At 37.7% G+C, this 24604-nt stretch overlaps 1 protein-coding gene across 2 annotated transcripts in view; it reads right to left on the bottom strand.

The window, feature by feature from the left end:
* GRM5 (glutamate metabotropic receptor 5) overlaps nt 1–24604 on the bottom strand; it is a gene marked incomplete at both ends in the record, with an annotated part of 535510 nt that overhangs the window by 84506 nt on the left and 426400 nt on the right. For both annotated transcript variants that reach the window (XM_079708490.1, XM_079708489.1), the window contains one exon: nt 7533–7779. In XM_079708490.1, the coding sequence (XP_079564616.1) occupies nt 7533–7779 (247 nt within the window). The remainder of the gene's footprint in view (nt 1–7532; nt 7780–24604) is intronic.

The raw sequence follows: 24604 nt of genomic DNA, 5'->3' as shown, positions 1-24604 counted from the left end.
CAATAGATTTCTGTCCTCCAAAATGTACCTATTGTCATATTGCTGACACTGGAATTTTTCCATGACAGTACACTTTAGAATAACAAAAAGCCTGTCTGTTTCACTTTCTCTTCAGAGACCTTTTTTTAAAAAAATTTTCAAGCTTATAACTGAAATAGAAAATAATCCCATGTGAGAAGGTGACTTGACCTCAGCATGATGAAAGACAGTTTTGGAATAACTTCAAGAAGTTTAAACAAGTGCTACTTTTAGGCTTCTTAAAAAGATAGCAAGGTTTTCATCTCCACTCAAATAAAATGATAAATTTTCCTTTGCTAATAACCAAGGGAGAATTTTGGTAAATCTTTAATCTTGTCTTCAGCTTTAGGGAATGAGGAGGTAATTTGGATATGACCTGATTTTACCTTTCTCATTTTACCCTTTATCAATGGCTAAACTCATTGTATAAAGATACTTTCAGGAATGATGTTTAAAATAATTCTGAAAATCGATAGCTTCTAAAGCACCTCATGCAATGTAAAAATACAGTGCAAGATACTAGAACCTCATGAATTCTCAGACTTTATATGGGGATAGATGTGTAAAGAGGGAAAGTTAATGTGATTATAAGGTTTTACACACACACACACACACACACACATACACACGCACACACACACACACATTTCCAGAGAAGCATTTCTGAAATAATTTTCCAATCTGAGGACACTGGATGAGCAGTACCACCACTGTCAGTTCCTGTAGACATATCTGTAGGTATGTCTTAGGTATACAGTGTCTTCACATAGTACCCTGTGCTTTTATTTTCCAGGACTTTTAGGATTGGTAGACGGGCTCTTCTAAATGCTTCCTTCAACCTCCATGCTCAGCATATTGAGCTATCTGAAAATTGATACGTAGGAAAACTTTCTAGCTTTTGGGTTCAAGTGACCAGATTACCAATGTTCAGTACAGAAATGCTAAGAACAAAGCTGACATCAATCTGTTTGGACCTACATTGAAAATGATACTATTCTGTTTTCACTCCCAATCACATTTTTTACTGTAGTGTTTTTTTCAGAATGTTAACTTATTCTTAAGTTTGGTTAGCTGTTCAGTGTTACCCTACAGTGTTTTATTTGCAGTCAGTAACAATTTTGAGTAGCTGTCTAAATTCCACTTCTAAAAGTACCAATCTGTAGGATACAGAGCTGAGTCTTACACATTTCCACTCTGTCACAGTTATGCAGTGGCTACTAAGCATGCAGTGAGTTGAGATATTCGAACACAGAGCACTGAGGTAAAAAGAACTCATACATTATGGCATTGGCTACTTTGAATTGGCTACATGGGCCTCTAAGGCTTCAAAAGGTAACTGACTGCCTGTGAGCAAATGACCTTTGAACGTTCTAGGCTGGGAGAAAGAAAGAAATGTTAGTGTCAGAAAGATTTTTTTTCTTTGCTGCTACTGATTTGAAGAGATATGAAGAGAGTTTCATTGCTCACCCCCAAATGAGCCATCAACCCATTTCTACCAGTTGTTAACTTAACTTTGACGAGGTCTAGTCCAAACTGTCAGTTGTACAGATAATGGACCTGAAGCTTGGTGAGGTAATGAGTGATACCAGATTGGAGAGAATGCAAGTCTATACTCACTCTTAACACTTCAAGTCTGCTGTTGGTTCTTTTCCGTTAGACTACTCCAAATAAACTCAATAGAGCTAAAAGGTCAACTTCCATTGCTTAACTGTTGTAGAAATCTGTTTTATATTGGAGAAATGGTAAAAAGTCAAGGGATCCAATTTTTGAAAAATAAGCATGATAACTCTATAGAATGGAAAATGTCATATTTGACAGGGAAGTGATTTTGAGAAAAGTTAAACCTTAATTTTGGTTCAAACCAATCAACCTACTTTAAATTTATTACAGATACTGAATCCTCCCTTTGGAATTAGCCCTTAGATTTATGGTAATTATTTCTTACTTACCAGACAACCACAGAGATATTATCACTAGTGGTTGTAGCTGTGAAAATACAACATGATTGTAAAAATCTTTGGTAACAATACATGAAAAAAAGAAATAGCTAAGAATAATTATCTGTAAAAGAAGACCCCTCCTCCCTTCTCTTGTCAATTAATATGAATTCTTTTAGTTTTCAGAGATAGGATATAGATTTTATTCTTCATCAAAAGTGAGAGTGAGTGTTTGAAAAATACTCTTACTTAAATTTTAGATAAGAATTAAATTACATAATGGCTTTCTGCTGTTGTAACCCATTGTTTAATTCTCATTGTTGCTCTCTCTCCCTCTCTCACTGGGCCCCCTGGTTTCTCCATCTCTGCTCCTGAACCTTCTTTCTCATCACTGAATGTGGGTTTGTGTAATCTGTCTTCTTTAATACATCTTCCTTCTTTCCCCTTTCTCTCTGGCTTCCCACGTCTGTCTCTTCCTTAACCGGCCACAGTTTAGAGTTGAAATACACTGAAAATTTGTCCGAATGAATTTCCTGAAGTGTTAAAAAAGAAAAAAAAAACGGATAAAATGTATTGCAACCAAAAAGAAAAAAGTTCAGTTAAAAGCACAAAATAATGATTAGTGATGTTGAGCATTCTTTCATGTGTTTGTTGGCTATCTGTATATCTTCTTTGGAGAAATGTCTTTTTAGGTGACCACCTAGAGGGGTGGGATAGGGAGGGTGGGAGGGAGACGCAAGAGGGAGGAGATATGGTGATACTTGTATATGTATAGCTGATTCACTTTGTTATAAAGCAGAAACTAACGCACCATTGTAAAGCAATTATACACCAGTAAAAATGTTTTTTTTTTTTTTTAAAAAGCACAAAATAGAAACTAGAGGAAGGCAGGGTTCAGTTGAACAGAAATAAAGAACTTTCTAAGTGTTTATAACTGTGAAAATTAGAGCAGGCTTCTTCAGAAGATAGTGAGGTTCTCTTTACCCAAGGGGCTGAAGCAAGGTTGTTGTCAGGGAAACTGAAACATCATTTGGGGGAAGGGACTGTGGAGAGTACTAGATTTATATGACCCTTAAGGTCCTCTCAGTCTACAGTTCTGAGGCTAAGGTGCTTTTTAAGTCCTTCTGTGGACGGAGCCACATATTAAGAATCTGTGTGCAAACCAGGTCAGTATGTGCAAATTTCTAGTGTTCCAGCCTTATTTTCTACTTGTCATATCTGTTTTTGTCCATCTTTTCTTCTTTTCTTTTCCTGCCTTATTTTGTATTAACCATTTTTTTTTAGCGTTCTTCTCTTGGCTTTTTAGTTATTTCTCCTGTATTAAAATTTTAACTGCCCAAGGGATTTAATAGGCATTCTTAATTTAACTTATCCTACTTAAAGTAATGTGTCACTTAATGTAAGATATAAGAAACTTACCCCTGTATAATTTTATACCCCATTCCTTTAGGCCACATTGTCAAATGTTTTACATCCCCATACTTATAAACCCCACAATATAATGTTAACATTTTTGCCTTAAATAGTCAGTTGTACTTAGGCTGACGTTGACTCTCCATGTTTCCTCTGCCCATTTATGGTCAGTCCTAGGCAACAGCTAGGCTTGTTAAACCTTAGTCATCAGTGGACTCTCTGTATATCTATTGGGGGTCAGAAAACTTTTGCTATAAAGGGACAGACAGTAAATATTTTAGGCCTCTGTTGAAACTACTCAACACTCTTAGTGTAGCATGAAATAGCTACAGATAGTCTCTAAATAAATGAGAGAGACTGTGTTCCAGTAAAACCTTATTTACCAAAACGGATAGCAGACCCGATTTGGCCTGTAGACCATAGCTTGCCAAGCTGTGGTCTGTCCCCTTGATGGCAAACAGTAAAGGTCCATATTTCTTATCTATAATTCCTGAAATCCTTAGAGCTCTGAAAACCATAAGTTTTTTCATAACTCACTTGGCAGCAAAACATGACCCATTCTCAACTTATCTAGTGACAGAAATTGATCCACACTGTCATGAGACTATTTATACTCTATTTATCACACTTCCTATGAATATTCACATGTTTGCTGTAGAAATATTAATGCATTGTTTAAGAAGTGTGCTCCACGGTATGCAGGAGGCATTATATGACTTCTGTAAAATCAAAAATTCAGAATTGCAGCTCTATTTACAATAGCCAGGACATGGAAGTCGCCTAAGTGTCCATCGACAGATGAATGGATAAAGAAGATGTCGCACATACATACAATGGAATATTACTCATCCATAAAAAGAAACGAAATTGAGTTATTTGTAGTGAGGTGGATGGACCTAGAGTCTGTCATACAGAGTGAAGTAAGTCAGAAAAAGAAAAACAAATACTGTATGCTAACACTATATATATGGAATCTAAAAAAAAAAAAAAGGTTCTGAAGAACCTAGGGGCAGGACAGGAATAAAGATGCAGACATAGAGAATGGACTTGAGGACACGAGGAGGGGGAAGGGTAAGCTGGGACAAAGTGAGAGAGTGGCATGGACATATATACACTACCAAATGTAAAATAGATAGCTAGTGGGAAGCAGCCACATAGCACAGGAGATCAGCTTGGTGCTTTGTGACTATCTAGAGGGGTGGGATAGGGAGTGTGGGAGGGAGACGCAAGAGGGAGGGGATATCGATATATATGTATGCATATAGCTGATTCACTTGGTTATAAAGCAGAAACTAACACACCATTGTAAAGCAATTATACTCCAATAAAGATGTTATAAAACAAAAAGCTCATTACAGTAAAAAAAAAAAAAAAAAAAAAAAAAAATTCAGAATTCTGTAACACACTTGACCCAAGGGTTTCGTTAAAGATGTGTGTACTGATAGTAGTCTGATCATGTGAGGCTTAAAAACAGTGATTAAATTTGACTCTCTAACTATCCATAGGTATGTGTGCCAGAGTGAGTTGTCACCTCTCCCAGCTTTCTCTGTTTAGGATCTTCCTCTTGTGACTCTGGCATTTTAGGGGAACCCCTAATCACCCTAGTCTCCTCTGGTTCATTGCCCAGGTTGGAATGTCTTTGATCCAGCTGAGCTGCAACTTCTACTCCAGAGAAATAACAACATAGTGCCTACAAATACATTTCTAGGAGAATAGTGGTGTTTTGATTTTGATACTGTAATTGGCAGGCTGTTGTACAGGGTCAGGAATTGAAGCCCACAAGACTGAGTTAGAATCTTGACTCTTTCATGTATTAGACTGTCTTTGGGGATGTCATTTAATCTTTGTAATCCTCAGTTGTGAGCCTTCAGCTAGAAAAGAACATGATAATATTACTTACCTCAAAGGATTAAAATATAGAGGATTTAGCTAAGTACTTGGCTAAGAACACACATGGTAAATATTAGTTATAATTATTTTGTAACTATAACTGGATTAATTGGAAAAACAGAAAAGTTGCAAAGCACCTTTTCCTGAGTTTGGCTTATGCCCTCAGAGGCAGATTCTGATCATTTATTAGTGGGTTAATGTAATACCCAACCTTAGTTATGCATGAAAAGTCTCTAAACAACTATGAGTTTCCAGAAATTGTTTGCAGAATTTTATGGATATTGTCCTTGAGGGAATATCTATAAATTTCATTTAACTTAAAGAGATTCATGTTCCCCCAATGGTTAAGAACCAATGTCCTAAATGTACCCCATTCCAGCATATTTGGAGGATTGTGAATGAGATAGTGATGTTCTGATCTATTAAGGTTTCCCACTGGAATAGAGCTGAGCCATTTCTTCACTGTCTGGTTTGTGGAACTGGCTTGGGTACATGACATGAAAACTGTTTGAACCGATGGAACTGCAGTCAACAAAGTCTATGAATAAATCCCAAGGTGATGTCAGTGATCTAGGGGTGCACACAGGAATAATAATCCGGGTGAAGATATCAGAGCCTAGGCTTTGACCTGAGCCTAAAGACTGAGCTCATTCATTGACCTGCCCTAAGAAGCCTTTCAACAAATGTGAAGTGCCCTATGGCCCTGGGAAAATGCTTGTATTCCTGCCCCCACTCCCATGAATGTACTGAATAGCCAAAAAGTAGAAAACAATAGTTGAAAAATCTTATCTTGACAAACAGCTTGCTTGGAGCAATACTCTTCAACTCTGTAAAATAGAGAAAATATCCAGCTTTCCTCTTGGCTGCATGACTTGGAACTGCTGTCACTTAAAAAGTTTGGCTCGTGAGACAGTAACAGCTGCATCAGGGACAAACTTCAGTTCACATCAGGAATATGGAAACAAGCTAGACCAAGGTGGCTGGTACAATGTGTGGGCACATGGCATGTGAGTCATGGAGGAACTCATGGGACCTTCTCTTGGCAGGATCAGCTGCAAAAAGAGTGTAAACCCACCCTCTCCAAGCACACCTGTCAAGCAAAAGCTGTTGCTGGAAAAATACCAGGGATTTTACAGCAGGTGACCAAAGGACCCTGATTGTCCTAATGCAGGGCAGATTAAAGACCCAGCCCTGCTACAAGTCAGAATATCATTTCAATGACATTATCCCTCATGGATTAAAAGTCTCATGTGAAGAGTCACTTAAGAATTTAGAGTCTGGACTTTGGTGTTGAACACATCACAGCTGTTGCCAAAGATGCAGTGACTTCCTCAGTCAAGATCCTTCCTCTCCAAAGCATCTGTCTCCTTGGCCATCAAATGGGGACCAGGGAAGCGCCTGCCTCAAGGATTTGTTGAGAGGATGATATGAGTTAATACTTTTAGACTAGCTGGAATAGGGTCTATCACATATGCAGTGTCAGACAAACATTAGCTCTTATTATTCGAAAGGACAGTGATAGAAAACACGTGCCGATAAATAAACACACAAAGAAGGCAAAAAAAAAAAAAAGAATTTAGAGTCTGAGATAGATGTGAATACTGGTAAGTTCTAGGTACTTAATGACTTCCCTGGAGGCTGACCTATAATTATGAGTAAGTTCATATTTCTCAGGTTCCTCTCTATAAATAATGAAAGGTAAAATTTCAGAGAGAAAGGCAATTTAGTCCTCAAGAAGGGAGAAAGTGTTCCAGCTGGAGGATACTAAAATAAAATGACTTGTAACTTACTGTAGGTACAGCAAACAATATAATAACACCTCAGTCCTATTTCTGGATTACCAGAAATGGAATTTTTCCTGTTTCAGAATAGTTCTGTGGCCTAAGAAGAGATCAGAATACATGGAATAACATGGCAAACATGTACAGGGAAACCATAGAGCCGGCTTTTAATTATCTATGATAATGTGAGGCTCCTGCCTCTAAGTTTGAGTCTCTGAAATGTGGTGATGATTCCAAGAGCACGTTTTAGACATCAGCATTAATATTTTTTCCTGGCCACAGGAAATGGGGCTTCCCCTCTCTGTCTTTACTCACTTTGTGATATCAGAACTAGCCAGACATGGCCAGGAAGCCTAGATAACCACAAAGGAGAGAAACAGGCTCCTGAGGATCAAGAGATAGCTTGATCAGGCTCTACTGTCTAGAGGTGAATTGTAACAATACAATTCACAATACAAGAGGTGAATTGTCTAGAGGTAAATTGTAACAATACCTTCCTGGAGAGTCTCCATTCTCATCAAATAGGATCATGTCTCCAGAAACCCCAGTAAAATTGGTTTTCATCAGGGAGTCCAAAAGTTTCCGTCCATCGATTGGCTTCATGGCATCACAGAGGCCCGCATATCCTGGACAGAGGGACATCTGCATGTTGTGGAGCCCATAGGCCATGGAATAGATCGCATTGATCACAAATCCCATTTTGGAGTCTTGAACATGATGTGTTCTCAGAGTCAGAGAACCTGTTGGAAAACAAATTAGAGATTAACTTTGAGATTTATTTCTACTATAGCTATCTCTATGGATTCTGAATAATTTGAGAGTGCACTGGAACAATTTATCAGAGTTAAAACCAGAGGAAATACTAAGAACAGGTGCCAAAATAGTATGCCTAATAATTGTCTTCTGTACTCAGTTTTTTTTCCCCAAGACCTAAAAGACAGAGCTGAATCCTCACCAGTACCAAGATTCATTTCCTCTATTACCACACTCTAGGGATAAATGCAGGATAGCACTCCATTTCTGTGCCACAAGATTTATCTTAAGGACAGATTAATCTCCCAAGTATTCAGCTGTGATAATATACCTCCTTGGTTTAGATATTCTCCAAACATCTCCAGTTTCCAAAAAAACCAAAAAACAAAAAACACTCCAGTTTCCAAATTATTAAGTCTTAGTTGAGCAAAGTAGATCCCCTACCATCTTGCCTCAACTTACCTATTGGGATTTATCACCCATCATTTCCTACCTCAAATCATATGTGCCCTAAAAACTGACCTATTTGGAAATTCTGAAATATAATATTTAAGCCCTATTAATTAATTAATTCATTAAATAAAATTTATTGGAGTCTGAGTATACATAAAGCTCTGTGTATGATGATCTAGGGAAAATACAAAGGTGAACTGGACATGAATTCTGCACTTAAGAGGAAACATGTTCAGCAATAGAGAGAAATTATGTAACTACATTAAAGGTAGAAGGCGATAAATCTGTAATAGGTGTGGAGTTAAAATCTATAGAGGTCCAAAGAGGGAGTGATCCCTTTCAGTGGAGGCCCAAAGAGGAAGCCATCTCTTCCAGTGAAGGGCTCTTGGGAATGTTTCATTAAAGAACTAACATTTGGTATGAGTTACTGATTAAACAAATGTGGAATGAGTGCCTGTTAGTTCTGACTGCTCAGAACTTGCTGGAAGTGTGGGACATAATGTAGAATAAGATAGACATGATTATTGCTCTTGTTTACTTAGACTCTAGAGGGCAGAAGGGCACCTAAGCAGGCTAAGTGCTAGGGCAGGACTGAATAGGGAGGGGCACTAGACCAAGAAACTCACTGAAGCTGAGCATTTTGGTTGAGTATCAGCTGGATGAAGAGTGGAGGAAAGCATGTTTGAAGGTTCATAGATGAGGTAGAGCACACTATGTTTGGGAAATTTTAAGGTTGGAATGTTTGCAACATGGGGTAGGAGGCAGGAGAATGGGGAGAACTAAAGTAGTAGAGGAAGGCAGGATTGCATCGGCCAGATTAAGATCACTGTACTTTATCATAAGCACTGGGATCCTTTGTAGTGCTTAAAATAGGAAGGAACATGATCAGATTTCTGTTTTAGAAAGATCAATCTGGGTACACTGGAGAAATATTTAAAGGGCTATAGGAGTAGAATTATGAAAACCCATCAAGTGGTAATGTAGTGATCCCAGCAATAGGTGAAAATGGCTTTGCTGAGGATAGAGGTCAAGATGATGGACAGAAGTGTTTAAGAGGTGGAATCTACTACCAGGCCTGGTGATTGAGGAATGGAGAGGACTGAAACATACAGGAAGAGCATGGGTATAAGGTAAAGGTAACAGCTGAGCTAAGGACAGAGCATGCCATTTGGGGAGAAGTTTTTTAAAGAGAGAGAAATAGGAACTCTCCAAAGATGACATGATTTTTATGACTTTCAAACTGTAGAGGCATAGAGGCTCCTAGGAAAACCAGCATAAGTATAACATGGGAAATCTTGTTTCCATCTCAGGACTAGACACTGGCCCTAGGCCATTTTCCAACCAAATCTTACAATTTCCTTTTCTACACAGACTCTATTCACACTTCCACATTTCACCTCATACCACTAGAAACTCCATTCTTCCGGGTGTTAAGTCAAATACTTGGGAGTCACTTTTGACTTTTTTCTTTCCTTCATTCCTTTTTTACTCTTATTTGGTCTGTCTTCAGAATATCCAGAATTAAACTGTTTCACACAAATCTACTTCTACCAGGTTTAAGATATATCATCTTCTGTCTGAATTACAGTGATAGTCTTTTAACTGGACTCTTTCTTTCTGCCTTAAACTATTCTCCACCCACTCCAGCCAATTTTTAATTCAATAGCCATAAAAATTCTCTTAAAAAAAAGAGTTAGGTTATGATACTTCTCTGATCAAACTTTCTAGTGGCTCTGTTGTTACTGAAAATAAAACCCAAATTCCCTGCCATGTAGTTAAGGGATACATAAAATTAAAAGATGTAAAATGTGACATCAGAAACATAAAATGGTGGGGGGGTAGTGGTAGTAAAAGCATAAGGTTGTTAGAATGCATTCAGACTTATGAGATCATCAACTTAAAATAGTCATCTATAAATATAGGTTGTTATATATGAACCTCGCGGTAACCACAAACCAAAAACCTGTAATAGATACACACCAAAAAAGAGAAAGGAATCCAAACATAACACTAACAACAGTCATCAAATTATAAGACAAGAGAGAAAAAAAGTAAAAAGGAACAAAAAAGAACTACAAAACAAAGAACAAAAAGGCAATAAGTGAATACCTATCAATTACTTTAAATGTAAATGGACTAAATGCTCCAGTCAAAAGACATAGAGTGACTGAATGGAAAGAAATACAAGACCTATCTATACACTGCCTATAAGAGACTCACTTTAGATCTAAAGACACACATGGAGTGAAAGTGAGGGGATGGAAAAAGATATTCCATGCAAATGAAAACAAAAAGAAAGCTGGGGTAGCAATACTAATATCAGACAAAATAGACTTTAAAACAAAGTCTGTAAAAATAGACAAAGAAGGACATTACCTAATGATAAAGGGATCAATCCAAGAGGAAGATATAACAATTGTAAATATATATGCACACAAAATAGGAGGACCTAAATATATGAAGCAAATACTAACAAAAATAAAAGGAGAAATTGACAGTAATACAATAAATAGTAGAGGAGGGCTTTAACACTTAAATCAATGGACAGATCATCCAGACAGAAAATCTATAAGGAATTACTGGCCTTAGATGACATATTAGACCAGATGGATTTAATAGATAGATATATATGGAATATTCCACCCAAAAGCAGCAGAATATGCATTCTTTTCAAGTGCACATAGAACATTCTCCAGGATAGAACACAGGCTAGGCCATAAAACAAGCCATAATAAATTTAATATTTATTAAATAAATAAATAAAATTCTGACTATATCAGTAAGAGACAAGAAATTGACTACAAGAAAAAAACTACAAAAAATACAAACACTTGGAGACTAAAGATTATGATACTAAACAACCAATGGGTCACTGAAGAAATAAAAAAAAAATACCTGGAAATAAGTGAAAATGTTAACACAATGATCCAAAATCTAAGGAACACAGCGAAAGCAGTTCTAAGAAGAAAATTTATAGTGATACAGGCCTACCACAGGAAACAGGAAAAATATCAAATAAACAACCTAACCTCACACCTAAAGGAACTAGAAAATAAAAAGAACAAATGAAACCCAAAATTAGTAGAAGATATTGAAGATCAGAATGAAAATAAATTAAATAGAGACTGAAAAAACAATAAGAAAGATCAATGAAACTAAGAGATGGTCTTTGAAAAAAATAAACAAAATTGGTAAGCCTTTAGCCAGACTCATCAAGAACAAAAGAGAAATGGCCCAAATAAATAAAATAAAATATTAATGAGTAGAAGTTATGACTGACACCACAGAAATACAAAGGATCATAAGAGATTACTATGAACAATTATATGGCAATAAAATGGACAAACTAGAAGAAATGGATAAATTCCTAGAAACATACAGTCTCCCAAGACCAAATCAGGACTAAGTAGAAAATATGAACAGATCAATTACTAGTAATGAAATTAAGTCAGTCATTAAAAAAACAAACAAACAAAAAAACCTCCCAAAAAACAAAAGACCAGGATCAGATGACTTCACAGGTGAATTCTACAAAACATTTAAAGGAGAGTTAACACCTATCCTTCTCAGAGTATTCCAAAAAATTTAAGAAGAAGGAACACTTCTGAACTCATTCTACGAGGCCAGCATCACCCTGATACCAAAAATAAAGATACCACACACAAAAAATTGCAGACCAATATCACTCATGAACATAGATGCAAAAATCCTCAATAGAACATTAGCAAGTTGAATTCAAAAGTACATTAAAGGGATCATACACCATAATCCAGTGGGGTTTATCCTACGGATGCAAGGATGGTTCAGTATTCACAAAGCAATGAATGTGCTACACCACATTAACAAATTGAAGAATAAAAGTCATATGATCATCTCCATAGATGCAGAAAAAGCTTTTGACAAAAGGCAACGTCCATTAAACACTCCACAAAGTGGTGTAGAGGGAATGTACCTCAACATAATAAAGGCCACATATGACAAACCCATAGCCAACATCATACTCAACAGTGAAAAGCTGAAAGCATTTCTTCTAAGATCAGGAAAAGGACAAGGATGCCCACTCTTGCCACTTTAATTCAATATCATGTTGCAAATCCTAGCCACAGCAGTCAGATAAGAAAAAGAAATAAAAGGAATCCAAACTGGAAAGGGAAAAGTAAAACTTTCAGTGTTTTCAGATGACATGATACTATGCATAGAAAACCCCAAAGACTCCACCAAAAAAAAAAAAATCTATTAGAAGTATTAAATGAATTCATTAAAGTTGTAGGATACAAAATTAGTATTCAGAAGTCTGTTGCATTTGTGTATATTAACAACAAATTATCAGAAATAGAAATTAAGAAAACAATCCAATTTAAAATCACATCATAAAGAATAAAATACTAGGAAGAAATCTAACCAAAGTGGTAAAAGATTTGTACTCAGAAAACTATAAGACATTGATGAAAGAAACTGAAGATGACACAAACCAAAGGAAAGATATACCCTCCTCAGGGTTTGGAAGAATTAATATTGCTAAAATGACCATACTACTGAAGGAAATCTATAAATTCAATGTAATCTCTATCAAAATACCAATGGTATTTTTCACACAACTAGAACAAATAATCCTAAAATTTGTATGGAACCACAAAAGATCCTGAATAGCTAAGGCAATCTTGAGAAAGAAGAACACAGCTGGAGGTATCACACTCTCTGATTTCAAATTATCATACAAAGCTACAGTAATAAAAACAGTATGCTACTGGCACAAAAACAGACACATGGATCAATGAAACAGAATAGAGAGCTCAGAAATAAACCTACACTTACATGGGCAATCTATGACAAAGGAGGCAGGAATATACAATGGGGAAAGATACTCTTCAATAAATGGTGTTGAGAAAACTGGGCAGCTACTTGCAAAAAATTGAAACTGGATCACTTTCATATACAATATGCAAACATAAACTCAAAATGGATTAAAGACTTAAATGCAAGACCTGAAAATATAAAACCCCTAGAAGAAAACCTAGGCAGTATGCTCTTTGACATCAGTCTGAGCAATGTTTTTTGGATCTGTCACCTCAGGCAAGGGCAACAAAAGCAAAAATAAATAAATGGAACTACATCAAACTAAAAAGCTTTTGCACAGAAATGGAAAATAGTAACAAAATGAAAAAATGAATGGGAGAAGATATTTTCAAGCAGTATATCTGATGAGTGGTTACTATCCAAAATATATAAAGAACTGATACAACTTAACATCAAGAAAACAAACAGTGAAAGTTAAAAGTCAGTGGAGCACCTCAACGGACATTTTCCCAAAGAATACAGATAGAGTGCCAATAGACACATGAAAAAATAATCAACATCACTAATCATCAGGGAGATGCAAATCAAAACCACAATGAGATACCACCTCACACCTGTCAGAATGGCTAGCATCAAATAACAACTGGTGGCAAGGAGGTAGAGAAAAGGGAACTCTTGTGCATTGTTGGCAGGCTTGTAAATTGGTGCAGTCACTGTGGAAAACAGTATGGAGGGTCTTCAAAAAAGTAAAAATAAAACTATCATACATTCAGCAATTTCACTTCTGGGTACTTACCCAAAGAAAACAAAAACACTAACTTGAAAAGATATATGTACCCCAGTGTTCATTACAGCATTATTTATAATAGCCAAGACATGGAAGCAGCCTAAATGTCCATCAAGAGATAAATGGATAAAGAAGATGTGGTATATATACACAGTGGAATATTACCGAATCATAAAAAAAAGAAATCTTACTATTTGTGACAACACAGACGGATGTAGAGGGTATCATGCTAAGTGAAATAAGTTAGAAAGACAAATGCCATATGATCTCACTTATATGTAGAATCTAAAAACAAACAAATAAATGAACAAAACAAAACAAAATACATACAGAGAACAAATGGGCGGTTGCCAGAGGGAAGGGTAGAGGTGGGGGCATTGGGCAAAATAGGTAGAGGGGATTAAGAGGTACAGACCTCCAGTTATATAAAATAAATAAGCCACGAGGATATAATATACAGCATAAGGGATATGGCCAATAATATTGTAATAACTTTGTATAGGGACAGATGTTACTAAACTTATTGTGGTGATCATTTCCTGATGTACATAGATGTTGAATCACTAGGTAGTATACCTGAAACTAACAGAATATTGTATTCAGCTGTATTTTAATCAAAATGGATCGTTAAATAAATAAATAACCAAATAAATAATTCCTCTCTAGCTACACGGACCTGCTCCCTGATCCTCAAGCATTCCAGGCATGCTCCTGCCTCTGGGCCCTTGTACTTGCTGTTCCTTCTACCTGGAATATCTGCCTCAGAGATGTGCAGAGCTATTAGGGTCTTTCCTCTAATATGATCCTCTCTGTGAGATTTCTCTGATATCCTGTCTAAATCTCATCTCCATTCCACTCCCCCAACACACTCCCTATTTCCTTTCCCGACATTATTTTTTTCCTTACCACCATCTAGAACAGTTTCTAGAACAATGCCTGGCACATAGTAGGTCCTCAATAAATACTTGTTGAATGAACTAAAGAACTGTCCCCTCTAATTTAGACTATCCCTTCTGTTTTCTTTTCCTCCCTAACCCTACTAACACTAATCCTATCCATGTTTCAGGGCCCCAAGAGCACTTCCTTCATGAAGTCCACCATGGTTGCAGATACTAAAATTAAGCTTTCTTTTCCAAACTCTCTATCACTTTCTCTATACAAGCATACCTTGTTTTATTGCTCTTTGTGAATATCATGTTTTTCACACATTGTAAGTCTTTCACAACCCTGTGTTGAGCAAGTCTATAGACACCAGTTTCCCAGTAGCATTTGCTCACTTCATGTCTCTGTGTCACATTTGGTAATCCTAATTAGGTAATCCTAATCTCACACTTTTTTCATTATTATTATATTTGGTATGGTGATCTGTGATCAGTGTTCTTTGCTGCTACTACTGTGACTCACTGAAAGATCAGATGATGATTACCATGTTTTAGCAATACAGAATTTTTAAATTATGGTATGTAGACCTTTTTTAAGACATAATGCTATTGTACACTTAAGAGACTACAGTATTGTGTATAAACATAACTTTTATATGCACTGGGAAACCTATAAGTTTGTGTGACTTGCTTTATTGCAGTATTTGCTTTCTTGTGTTGGTCTGGAACCGAATTTGGAGTATCTCATAGGTATGCCTGTACCTCTGTCAGGTACCCTACACACTATATTATAGAAATGTGGGCATACTTAGGGGAAGGAGAATTTGAAACATCCAGTTCCCAAGTCAGTCCATCTCTACCTTCTTCCATGAAACTCCCTAAATGGAGGCAGAGTTACTCTACCTGACTGATTCTATTTCCAGAAAACTCACTGGGCAGCAGTAGCGTTTGAGGCCATGCTTAGAGGTTTGACTTTGAGCCTAAGCCAGGTACTGCAGCTCAGCCTCCCAACCAACTATCAAGGTTCAGCAGTAGGTGCTTTCGTGGCTATTAAAAGATAGTAGATAGTTTGATTCTCCTTCTTTTGTTTTTCCTCTAATGAGCAGAAGAGAGAGATCTAGGTTTAGATTCCTGCTTGATGTCTTCCTAGCTTTGTGACTTGGACAAGTTACTTAAATCTCTAAAATTCCAGTTTAATCACCTTTAAATGGTGACATTTATCTTGCAAAGGGGATGTGAGAATGAAATGTTATAGAAAAGCCATCCATACCTTGCACAGAGCCTGGCACAAAGTAGATGCTTCATAAATAGTAACTGTACCAAAATGTAAATCATAATAACCTTTAGCCACTGTGTTTTGTGGTTAAGACTTTGGAGAATGAAAGCAAGCCAAAGGTCTCTCCTCATGTGACGCCCAGGAGAGCTCTCTGGCCGTCATCTTTCAGGCTCCCTTCCTGATTTTTCTTTATGCCTTGTGGACAACAGACAGCAATTGGCACAAAGTCCAGTTGAGCCTTATTCATTTGTAAATCAAATCACAGTGCTCGGGGCCTGGTTACTGTACTGCTTGTTGAATTAGATGGGGGCAAGTATGAAAATTTGCATTTGTATGACAGTTTAAAAAATAATTTCTGCGTGCATCAGTTATGTGCATCAATACTCTATCCACACTGTAGAGATAAAGAAGTGGAGTTGTAGACAGGTCAAGTATGTTTTCCAAGGTCACAGAGATAATAAAAATCAGAAGTAGACAAGAATTTCTAACACGAAGATCAGTGTCCTTTTTGCTACTATATTGCTTTTCACTGGAAGTGTGCACTCCCTGAACAATATTACTGTATCACGTTTTAAAAATACTCTGATTAAGACATAAAGTTAGGGAAAACAAACCATTAACAAGATCAGATCTTTCCTGGAAAGTGCTGTGTTTTTGTTTCCTTAAATAATGCCCACTAGCTCTGCTTAAGACCTGGGTCCAGAAGCTGACCGAGAGCAAGAGCTTGAAAACCAAATGACACACGCTTTTGTGCACAACCTGCCGAGTCCTTTGGTGTTGTTTGGGCATCTGGGAACAATTGGCCTCTTTGGGCAGCATTAGGGTCTTGAGGAAGTTCCTGGTGACTATTTTCCCTTGTCACCCAAACATTCCAAATGATTGCAAATTCAAAAACCAAAAAAAGAAAACAATCTGCCAGAAGAAAAGTGATGGAAGTTTAACCTTTGTAATTTCTCCTTAAGTCATTTTGATGCAGGTGGTTTTTTCCCCCTTCACTGATTTTATCTATCTATCTATCTATCTGTTTTTATGAAGTATAGTTAATTTACAATATTATGTTAGTTTCAGGTGTGCAGCGTAGTGATGCATGTGTTTTTTTTGCATGTGTTTTTAAAGAAAGGTATCTTAATCTGTTTTAGCATTCGGGATGCAACAGGGGTCAATTCAGTGAAATTCAAATTTGAATTCTGCTTACACCATTTCATCTACTTTTCAGTCTTTTTCCTCCATTAGAAGAAGCAGCTCATGGATGGGCTGTGACCTTCAGGTAGCTAAGAGAGCTCTGTTAAAATGTGTGCTAACAAAATAAATAATTTACAAAACACTTAAATATCATAAAACTCAATGAGCTAGGAGCTGTTTCCACTAAAGATGAAGAAACTAAGGAAATCAAGATGACTGTCAGTAATTGACAAGCTTATCTTTTTGTGGATGCGGGGTCTGGTACCCACATTTGAAAGCAATTTATGCAATAGACTCAATATTTGTAGCTATGGGGGAGATACTGGCTACTTAGGGAATTCTTGTGCCTCCTATCTCTTTAGACTTAGATCTCTGTCTGTCTCCACCCCCTCCCTAAATCACACATCTGAAGGAGGTGAATCTATAAGATGCTGTCTTACTTTGTGTTAGAGGGTGCACGTCAACTACTAAGAGCAGCAGAGCAAAGAGGAGAAGAGTACAGATTCTGGAACAAGGCAGCAGGTTAGAGTCGCAGCTCTGCTACTTACCAGCTGCGTGACTTTGGCCAAGGTCGTTAGCCTCTCTGTGCCTGAAAAAATGGGTTTAATAATAGTAACTTACTAATAGATTTATACAATGATTAAATGAGTTTATACTTATTAAGCATTTGATTAAATAAATTGATCTATGTTACTTGGTCCCTGACCCAAGTTCTGTTACTAATGATCTGGTTTGTTTCTTTTGGTTCAAAATATAAAGATCTGGAAGAAGTACGTTGCCAAGCAGAGACATTAACTACTGTGTTCTTTGAGGAGTAAAAGAAAGGGTGAAACAGTGAGTAAGGGGAACAGAAGCAGGATCCGAGGTAAGACAACTAGACAGGGCTGTATGATATAGGGCTTTGGAGTGTTTTTTATCAGAGAAAGATCATGTTTTCATTTAAAAAAATTTACGTTGAGGTTGGAAAATAGAATGAGTTTGGGAAAACCTAGGGAATAATGAAATAGGATGCTAAGAGCTGATGGTGGCTTAGTCCAGGGTAGGAGTCCAATTATATATAGAAAGCAGGGAGAATAGGATATGTTAGTGGATTGGATGTGAGGTGTTAAGGAAAAAGAAGAATCAAGGATTAGTTCAGGTTTTCATTTTTAAGCAACTAGATGGATTAGAATGACATTGAGTGTGAGAACTAGGTTGGTGTGGGTGTGGAATCAGAAGTGCTGTTTGACACGTTAAACGGGGAGATCAGTCAGCGTCCAAAGCAATTGACCAGGCAAGAGTTATTGGTGGCTTAGATTAGGGTGATAGCAGTTGAGATGGTGAGAAGTGTTCAGATTCAGGACATGCTTGGAAAATAGAACTGATGTGACCCGCTGACTGATTGGATCTGTCGCAGATATCAGACTTCTTTTTGAGTTCCTGATCACTCTTTCAAAATATGTAGAGATGCTAGACTAATTTTACTGGCTGTATAGTGTTCCCTTGTATGGATATATTTTTACTGGTTTCAGAATGTCTTACAATTTCTTGCTTGGGTTACTACAACAGTCTCCTAACAGATCCAGCTGCCTCCAATCTTGCCCTGCTCAAATCTTTGTATTTCCAGTGTAGATATACAGTGAGTGGTCAGTCTTTCTTAAGCACAATACTGATTTTGTTAGTCTTCTATTAAAACCATTCAATTGATAACCAAATTATACCCTAAATACCTTGTCCTGACCTTCAAGACCTTTTCCTATCTTGCCCTCTATTTCCCTCTCTGTTCTGATCCATCATACTCTATGCACCAGCTATTTGGAACTTCTGGCAGCCACGTAATAAACTCTTCTCTCCTGTATCTGGGCATCTGTGCATTTCCCGCCATACATCTGGAACATACTTTCTTGTAGATTTTCTACTTAGTAATTTGTGTGTGTCTAGGACTCACCTCCACTCAGAAGTTGTTCATGACCCTCCTCCAGTTCAGAATTAAGGTTTTGCTCTGTTCTCCTATAGCACTGGTGCTGATGTTTACCATATACTAAGCACCCTATAAAGAAATTGCCTGTTTACACATCTGTCCCTAATCTAGACTTAAGGTTCTGCTTTGTCCTCTTGTAGCACTGATGGCGACCCATGGCTGATTTCTAGTATACTGTGGGCTCCCTGAGGACAAAGATTCTCTGCGATTCACAGAGGTAGCCCTTGTGCCTTCCACAGCATCTGACACATAATTGGCACTATTAATATATATTAAGAATATGAATGAGGCCTGATGCATGACAGGATGTCTCAAAGGGTGTCGCCAAATACCAGGTCTGGTCTTCAGATTGTCCAATCAGTTTATTAGAGCAATCATTGCTTTGTAGAGTGGCACTAAATAAAACTAAACAGCAATGCCAGTTTACAACAGAATCTACCAGGTGCCCCATACAATCCCATTAAGCAATCCTCTATGCTTTCACCATCTAATCAAACTTCATGTGAAAAATTCTGGTCTAATCAAGATGAAGTAAGCACTCTCCACCATGTTTCTCCCACAGAATGCAGCTGAAAACCCCGAGTGGAATGATTGGAGCAGCTTTCTGAGGATTCTGAAAAGTAAGTGGTAACAAGTGGACTGGGGAAGGAAACCAGAATTGAAGACACCACTGAGCTATGCATGAGATTCTTGGATCTTTTCCTCCAGAGTCTCCAGGCCTAGACTTGAAGGCAGCCCAAAACTTGGAACTGTGCACCCGACAGAAAGAGCTCTATGAGATGCTCTCCTTTCTGGTCTGAAGACTGGAAAGGGGCACCCTACAAGTCAGAGAGAGTGAGGGAAATTCCATTTCTGTTTTTTATTTTATTTTCATTTTCCTATGCAAGCCCCTGGGCAGCCCTGCAGAGATGGTGTGGCAAAGACCATGGTGGCTGGGCAAGCACCTATAATTCAGGGTGGAAACCCTTGTCTATGACCAAAGGAACTGTCCCAAAAGTATGGGGAAACTCCCTATTGCTTTTTTCCTCTCTCTAGCCTCCCCCCACTTGGCTCCCATGGCAGTCTAGTTGGGGAATAGGATGTGTGAGGCAGACGTAGAAACTAAAGCCTGGATTTTTGCCCAGAGGACCAAGAAGGGGATGGGAGAGGCTAGGAGCTGAAAAGTGTCAGGGAGACCATGGAGAGGGGGGAGCTCAAGAAAATGATCACACAACATTGAGTATGAACTCCTGGGCTCCCCAGTGAGTTGTGCAGCCATGGATTTGACCCTACTTAGCACACCAGAGTTTTGAGAAGTGAACTACAGGATAGAACACTGCCTAAGTCCAAGACTTACCACTCAGTGGGGGGCACATGTGCAGTAAACTCTGATAGAACCGCAGAGGCTTTGAAAACTGCACTGACAATGGAACCACAGCCCACAGAAGGCAGGTATGAACTTGTAGCCTAAAGCAAACCAGGCTGATTTCCCATATTTTTAAGGATCAATGTTCTCTATAAGATAACATTATATTTGAAATATCTAGAATCATAAGAGGACACCTGGAGTAAAGGGACTGTCTTTGATTACTTGGGGGTGCTGTAAGAGTCCCACCACCTTTTACTGATCTTCTGTCTACATTTCCAATCTGTCTACTCTCCTTTGGTTGACACAGCCTTTCTTTAGCTGTCTTAATAGAACTCAGAATTATATTCAGTTTCTTTGTTCTTGCTGCTTAGGCCCTAGAGAGAAAGTCTGGCTCATTAGGTAATTTGTTGCCTCTTTCAGAGATTAATTAAGTTACTGATTAAACAGACATTTATTGAGTCCTTACTGTATGTCAGACATTCTGCTGGATGCTGGTAATCCCAACATGAGTAACATGGTATCTCTATCCTCAGAAACACTCAGCCTGTAAGGGACTGGCTCAGTGATAGAAGCTTGTGATGGGCCCAAGGAGTTTCACCTTATTAGGCAAGTTTAAAGTCCTGAGTGCACATATTGAAATGGCTCATTTTATCCAGCCCTCTTTTCTCATCTACTAAGTGGTAGGAAAGAGAGGACATGTTAATTATTTGGCATGTTAATGCACAAAAGAACTAGACTTCATTTAGCAGTTATTTACTTTGTTCAAGGATTATTTTTTAGGGTCTACTAAAGGCCAGGCCCACTGTAGGCATGAGGATTTGTGCCAGGCCAAACTTGCCAGCTGCTCTCAGGCTGGATCTGCCCCACAGCAGCCTGGAGAGAGGAAATGGAAGCAGGGAAGGATGGCTGTTCCCTCTTTGTTTCTTTCCTCAAAACTGGATTCCCTGATTTAGAACACTTAACATTCAATCCTAATTTTACTATTATTTAATCAAATCAGAAGGCTCCAAAGGGATAAGCAGAAACTGAAATCCTTCAATATGTGATTACAATTTAATTTTACAGCACTCAAAACATGTTCTTTAATTCATCTGGGGAGCCGGAACTTTGAAGTAGCTGTTAAACAAAGGGAAATCAGACTGTCTTAATGCAGAATCAGAGAATGTCTGAGATACAAGGGACTTTAGAAAGCATCTAGTTCTAGAAGCTGCAGAAAGCAATCTCTTGGGCTGAATTTGGCCTTTAGTTATGTTTTGTTTGGCCTAAGTGCCATTTTATGGAAATTTCACATAAAAATCTGGCTTTTTAGGCTCTCTTGGAAAGATCAGAAGATATCACAGTACTGGCTTCAGATTCTCACATGGCAAATGCTGACCCACTTCTGTCTTTTACATCATTTCTTTGGCTCTGTACTCACTGGAGATTGGGACCTCATAATCTGGTCCAATAAACTCAATGGAGGAAAATAAGGCCAAGAGAGGGAAAAGTACTTCCCTGAAGTCATACGTTTGGTTAGTGGCAGCTGGCCCCAGACCCTCTGTGTCCAAACTCTTGGACTAGTGCTGTTTTCATATGGGAGGCAAAGGAGACCATGATTTAACATTGTTTTCAGCAAATGAACTTATGACCATAGAGCAATGAAACCAGCAACAATTTATTTAAAAAAAAATCCTAAGTTAGTTCTTTGTGTTAGCCCTTATACTAGATACTGAAATACTTTGGGATTGTCTTCATTACTTCCTTTCTACCCACCAGTAGGGGCAAGATAGTAAAGGGAAGGAGGATGTAAGGGAAGAGATTCAAGGGAAGGAGATCATAAATCTACAAGAGTCCATTGGATAACATATTATAACATTGCAATGAAAAAAAACTGCAGTGAAACAGATTCTCCCCACTCTCATTTATTTTTCAAATCTACTCATTCCTTATGCATCTGACAGATTCCATTTATGCTCAGTGGATAAGACAATAATTTGTTTCCTGCTGTGACAGAAAGCAGAGCATCCCCCAAGCCAGAATTAATCTTCTGCCATTACATGTGCTTATGCAGAAATGTGCTTATACCTCTATTATGACACGTAATGCTTTCTGCCATGCGTTAGAATTATCTATGTGCTTGTCTGTGCCCACCACAGAGTATAAGCATCCTGAAGACTAAAACTGTCTTGTTTATACTGTGTCCTCCACAGTTCCTAACACAGTGGCATAGAGTGAGCAATCCATTCCTTCATTTAACATTTACTAAGCACCTCTTTTCTGCAAAAGCCTCTAAACATATCATGAGATTCAGGGATTAGTTCAGAATAGACCATCAGCTTCATGCAGATTGGGCCCACATTGATCTTGCATATATTGTATTTCCAGCACCCAGAACAATGGTCAGTATTGTCACTAATATATTGGTGGGTCATATGAATTATGGATGAATATGAATAGACTTACTGTATAGTGATCCAGACAGAGAAATGAATGTTATAATGAAGATGCAGATGCAGGTAGCTTCTTGGGAGCATAGGTTAAGATTAGTAAACTAAAAAACTGGTTAGGTGACGTAGGGCTTGGACAGAGACTAGTGATGTCAAGCTGGAAGGAACAGCCTACAGAAGGATTAAAGAAACTGATGACATCATATAAATCATTCAGCCTTTTCCCCAACGCTGTATGTGGGCTTTTCTGTGTTAGGAAGCATGGCAACACTGGGAACCCAGAGCTGTAGCCATAAGCCTAGAGAGACACCAGTTTGTAATATGCGTAGCTACTCCAATTTAAACTGTGCCTGAAATACAGGCAGTTGACCCCTAAATGCTCATATTGAAATGCAAATGAAGGCAGCATCTGCAGAAAGAAGACGTGTCTTCAGGGAGTTACAGAAACTCGACAGAGATTGTACACTTCTATGTGCAGAACACCAAATTTTAAATTTAAATGATTCACCATGAACAGCCGGTCGGCAGCCCTCTGATGGATATGTTATTTCAGATAGCATATCTCTTTCATTCACATTACAGTATTTTGAGGAACTTCCATATGGTATGTAAATGAAGGAAGAATTCCACAGGGATATGAAGGCTGGTGGTAATGATATTATTAAAAAAGAGTATGTGGCAAAAAGCCATAGCGTTCCACTCTCCTTACTATACTAAGACCAAACTCCTAGGCCAGACCTTTCTTATTTGGCTCTACCCATTGGTCCATCTTCACCACTATTCTTTTTCATTTTAATCATGTTTCATAATATTTCCTGGAGACTTGGCTTTCCCATCTCTATATGATGAGCTTCCTATCATACTTTAAAACATGGTTTAATGGTCACTTTACTGTGAAGCCTTGCTAGAGTTTCTCAGGTAGAATTTGATAATTCTTTTTCCAGGGCTTCCTCATTTGGAAAATAAAGCAAATAATACCTTCTTGTAGAGTTGTGACAATTAGAGACAATACATGTGGAAGTCAAGACTCCATAACGGTACTACATAGGAAACTATTGCTGTTGTTGTGTACCTAGTACAATTTAATACAAGAAGTCACTAGATTAGTCTAAGATATTTGTAAAATTAACACTCCGTACCTTTGAAAATTTGAGAATTACCGTATGTTTTATTCACAAAATGTTCCAGAGTTTATGCTTCTGAAAATAAGTGATGCTAAAAATTTAAGTTCCATTAAAACTTTTACTTCTAATTAAAAATAACAAGCATGCTAAATGAAAACCCTATCTCATATAGTAAGCACTATAATTGAAGTGAAGTAGAAAATTGAAAAAAAGAATTACATTGCAGTGTATAAACTTGCAAATAATTCAGCCACAAAATACAGAGTTTGCAAATTGTATACATGGAAGATTAATTATCATGTCTAATACAAGAGACTTGATTAGGGTAGAAGGATTTGTATAAAATGAGACTGGATCATTTTTATCAAAAGGTATTTATGAAGCACCTTCTTCTGACTGTGCTAGTTACTGTGCCACTTGTACTAGCTTCTTTATTATAGATGTTACTTTAGAATCACAATAATGTCACTTTGGACCATGACAATGATTATTTTCTATAAACCATTTTATTTTGAATTATTCAAAGGCGCAGTCATTAAAGGAGAAGAGATGGGAGAAGAAGGTATCCAACGCATGCT

The sequence above is a fragment of the Hyperoodon ampullatus genome (genome assembly GCF_949752795.1).
Source record: "Hyperoodon ampullatus genome assembly, chromosome: 7".
NCBI lineage: Eukaryota > Metazoa > Chordata > Mammalia > Artiodactyla > Ziphiidae > Hyperoodon > Hyperoodon ampullatus.
The sequence above is the reverse complement of the archived record's forward strand: the minus strand, read 5'-3'. Positions and strand labels throughout refer to the sequence as shown.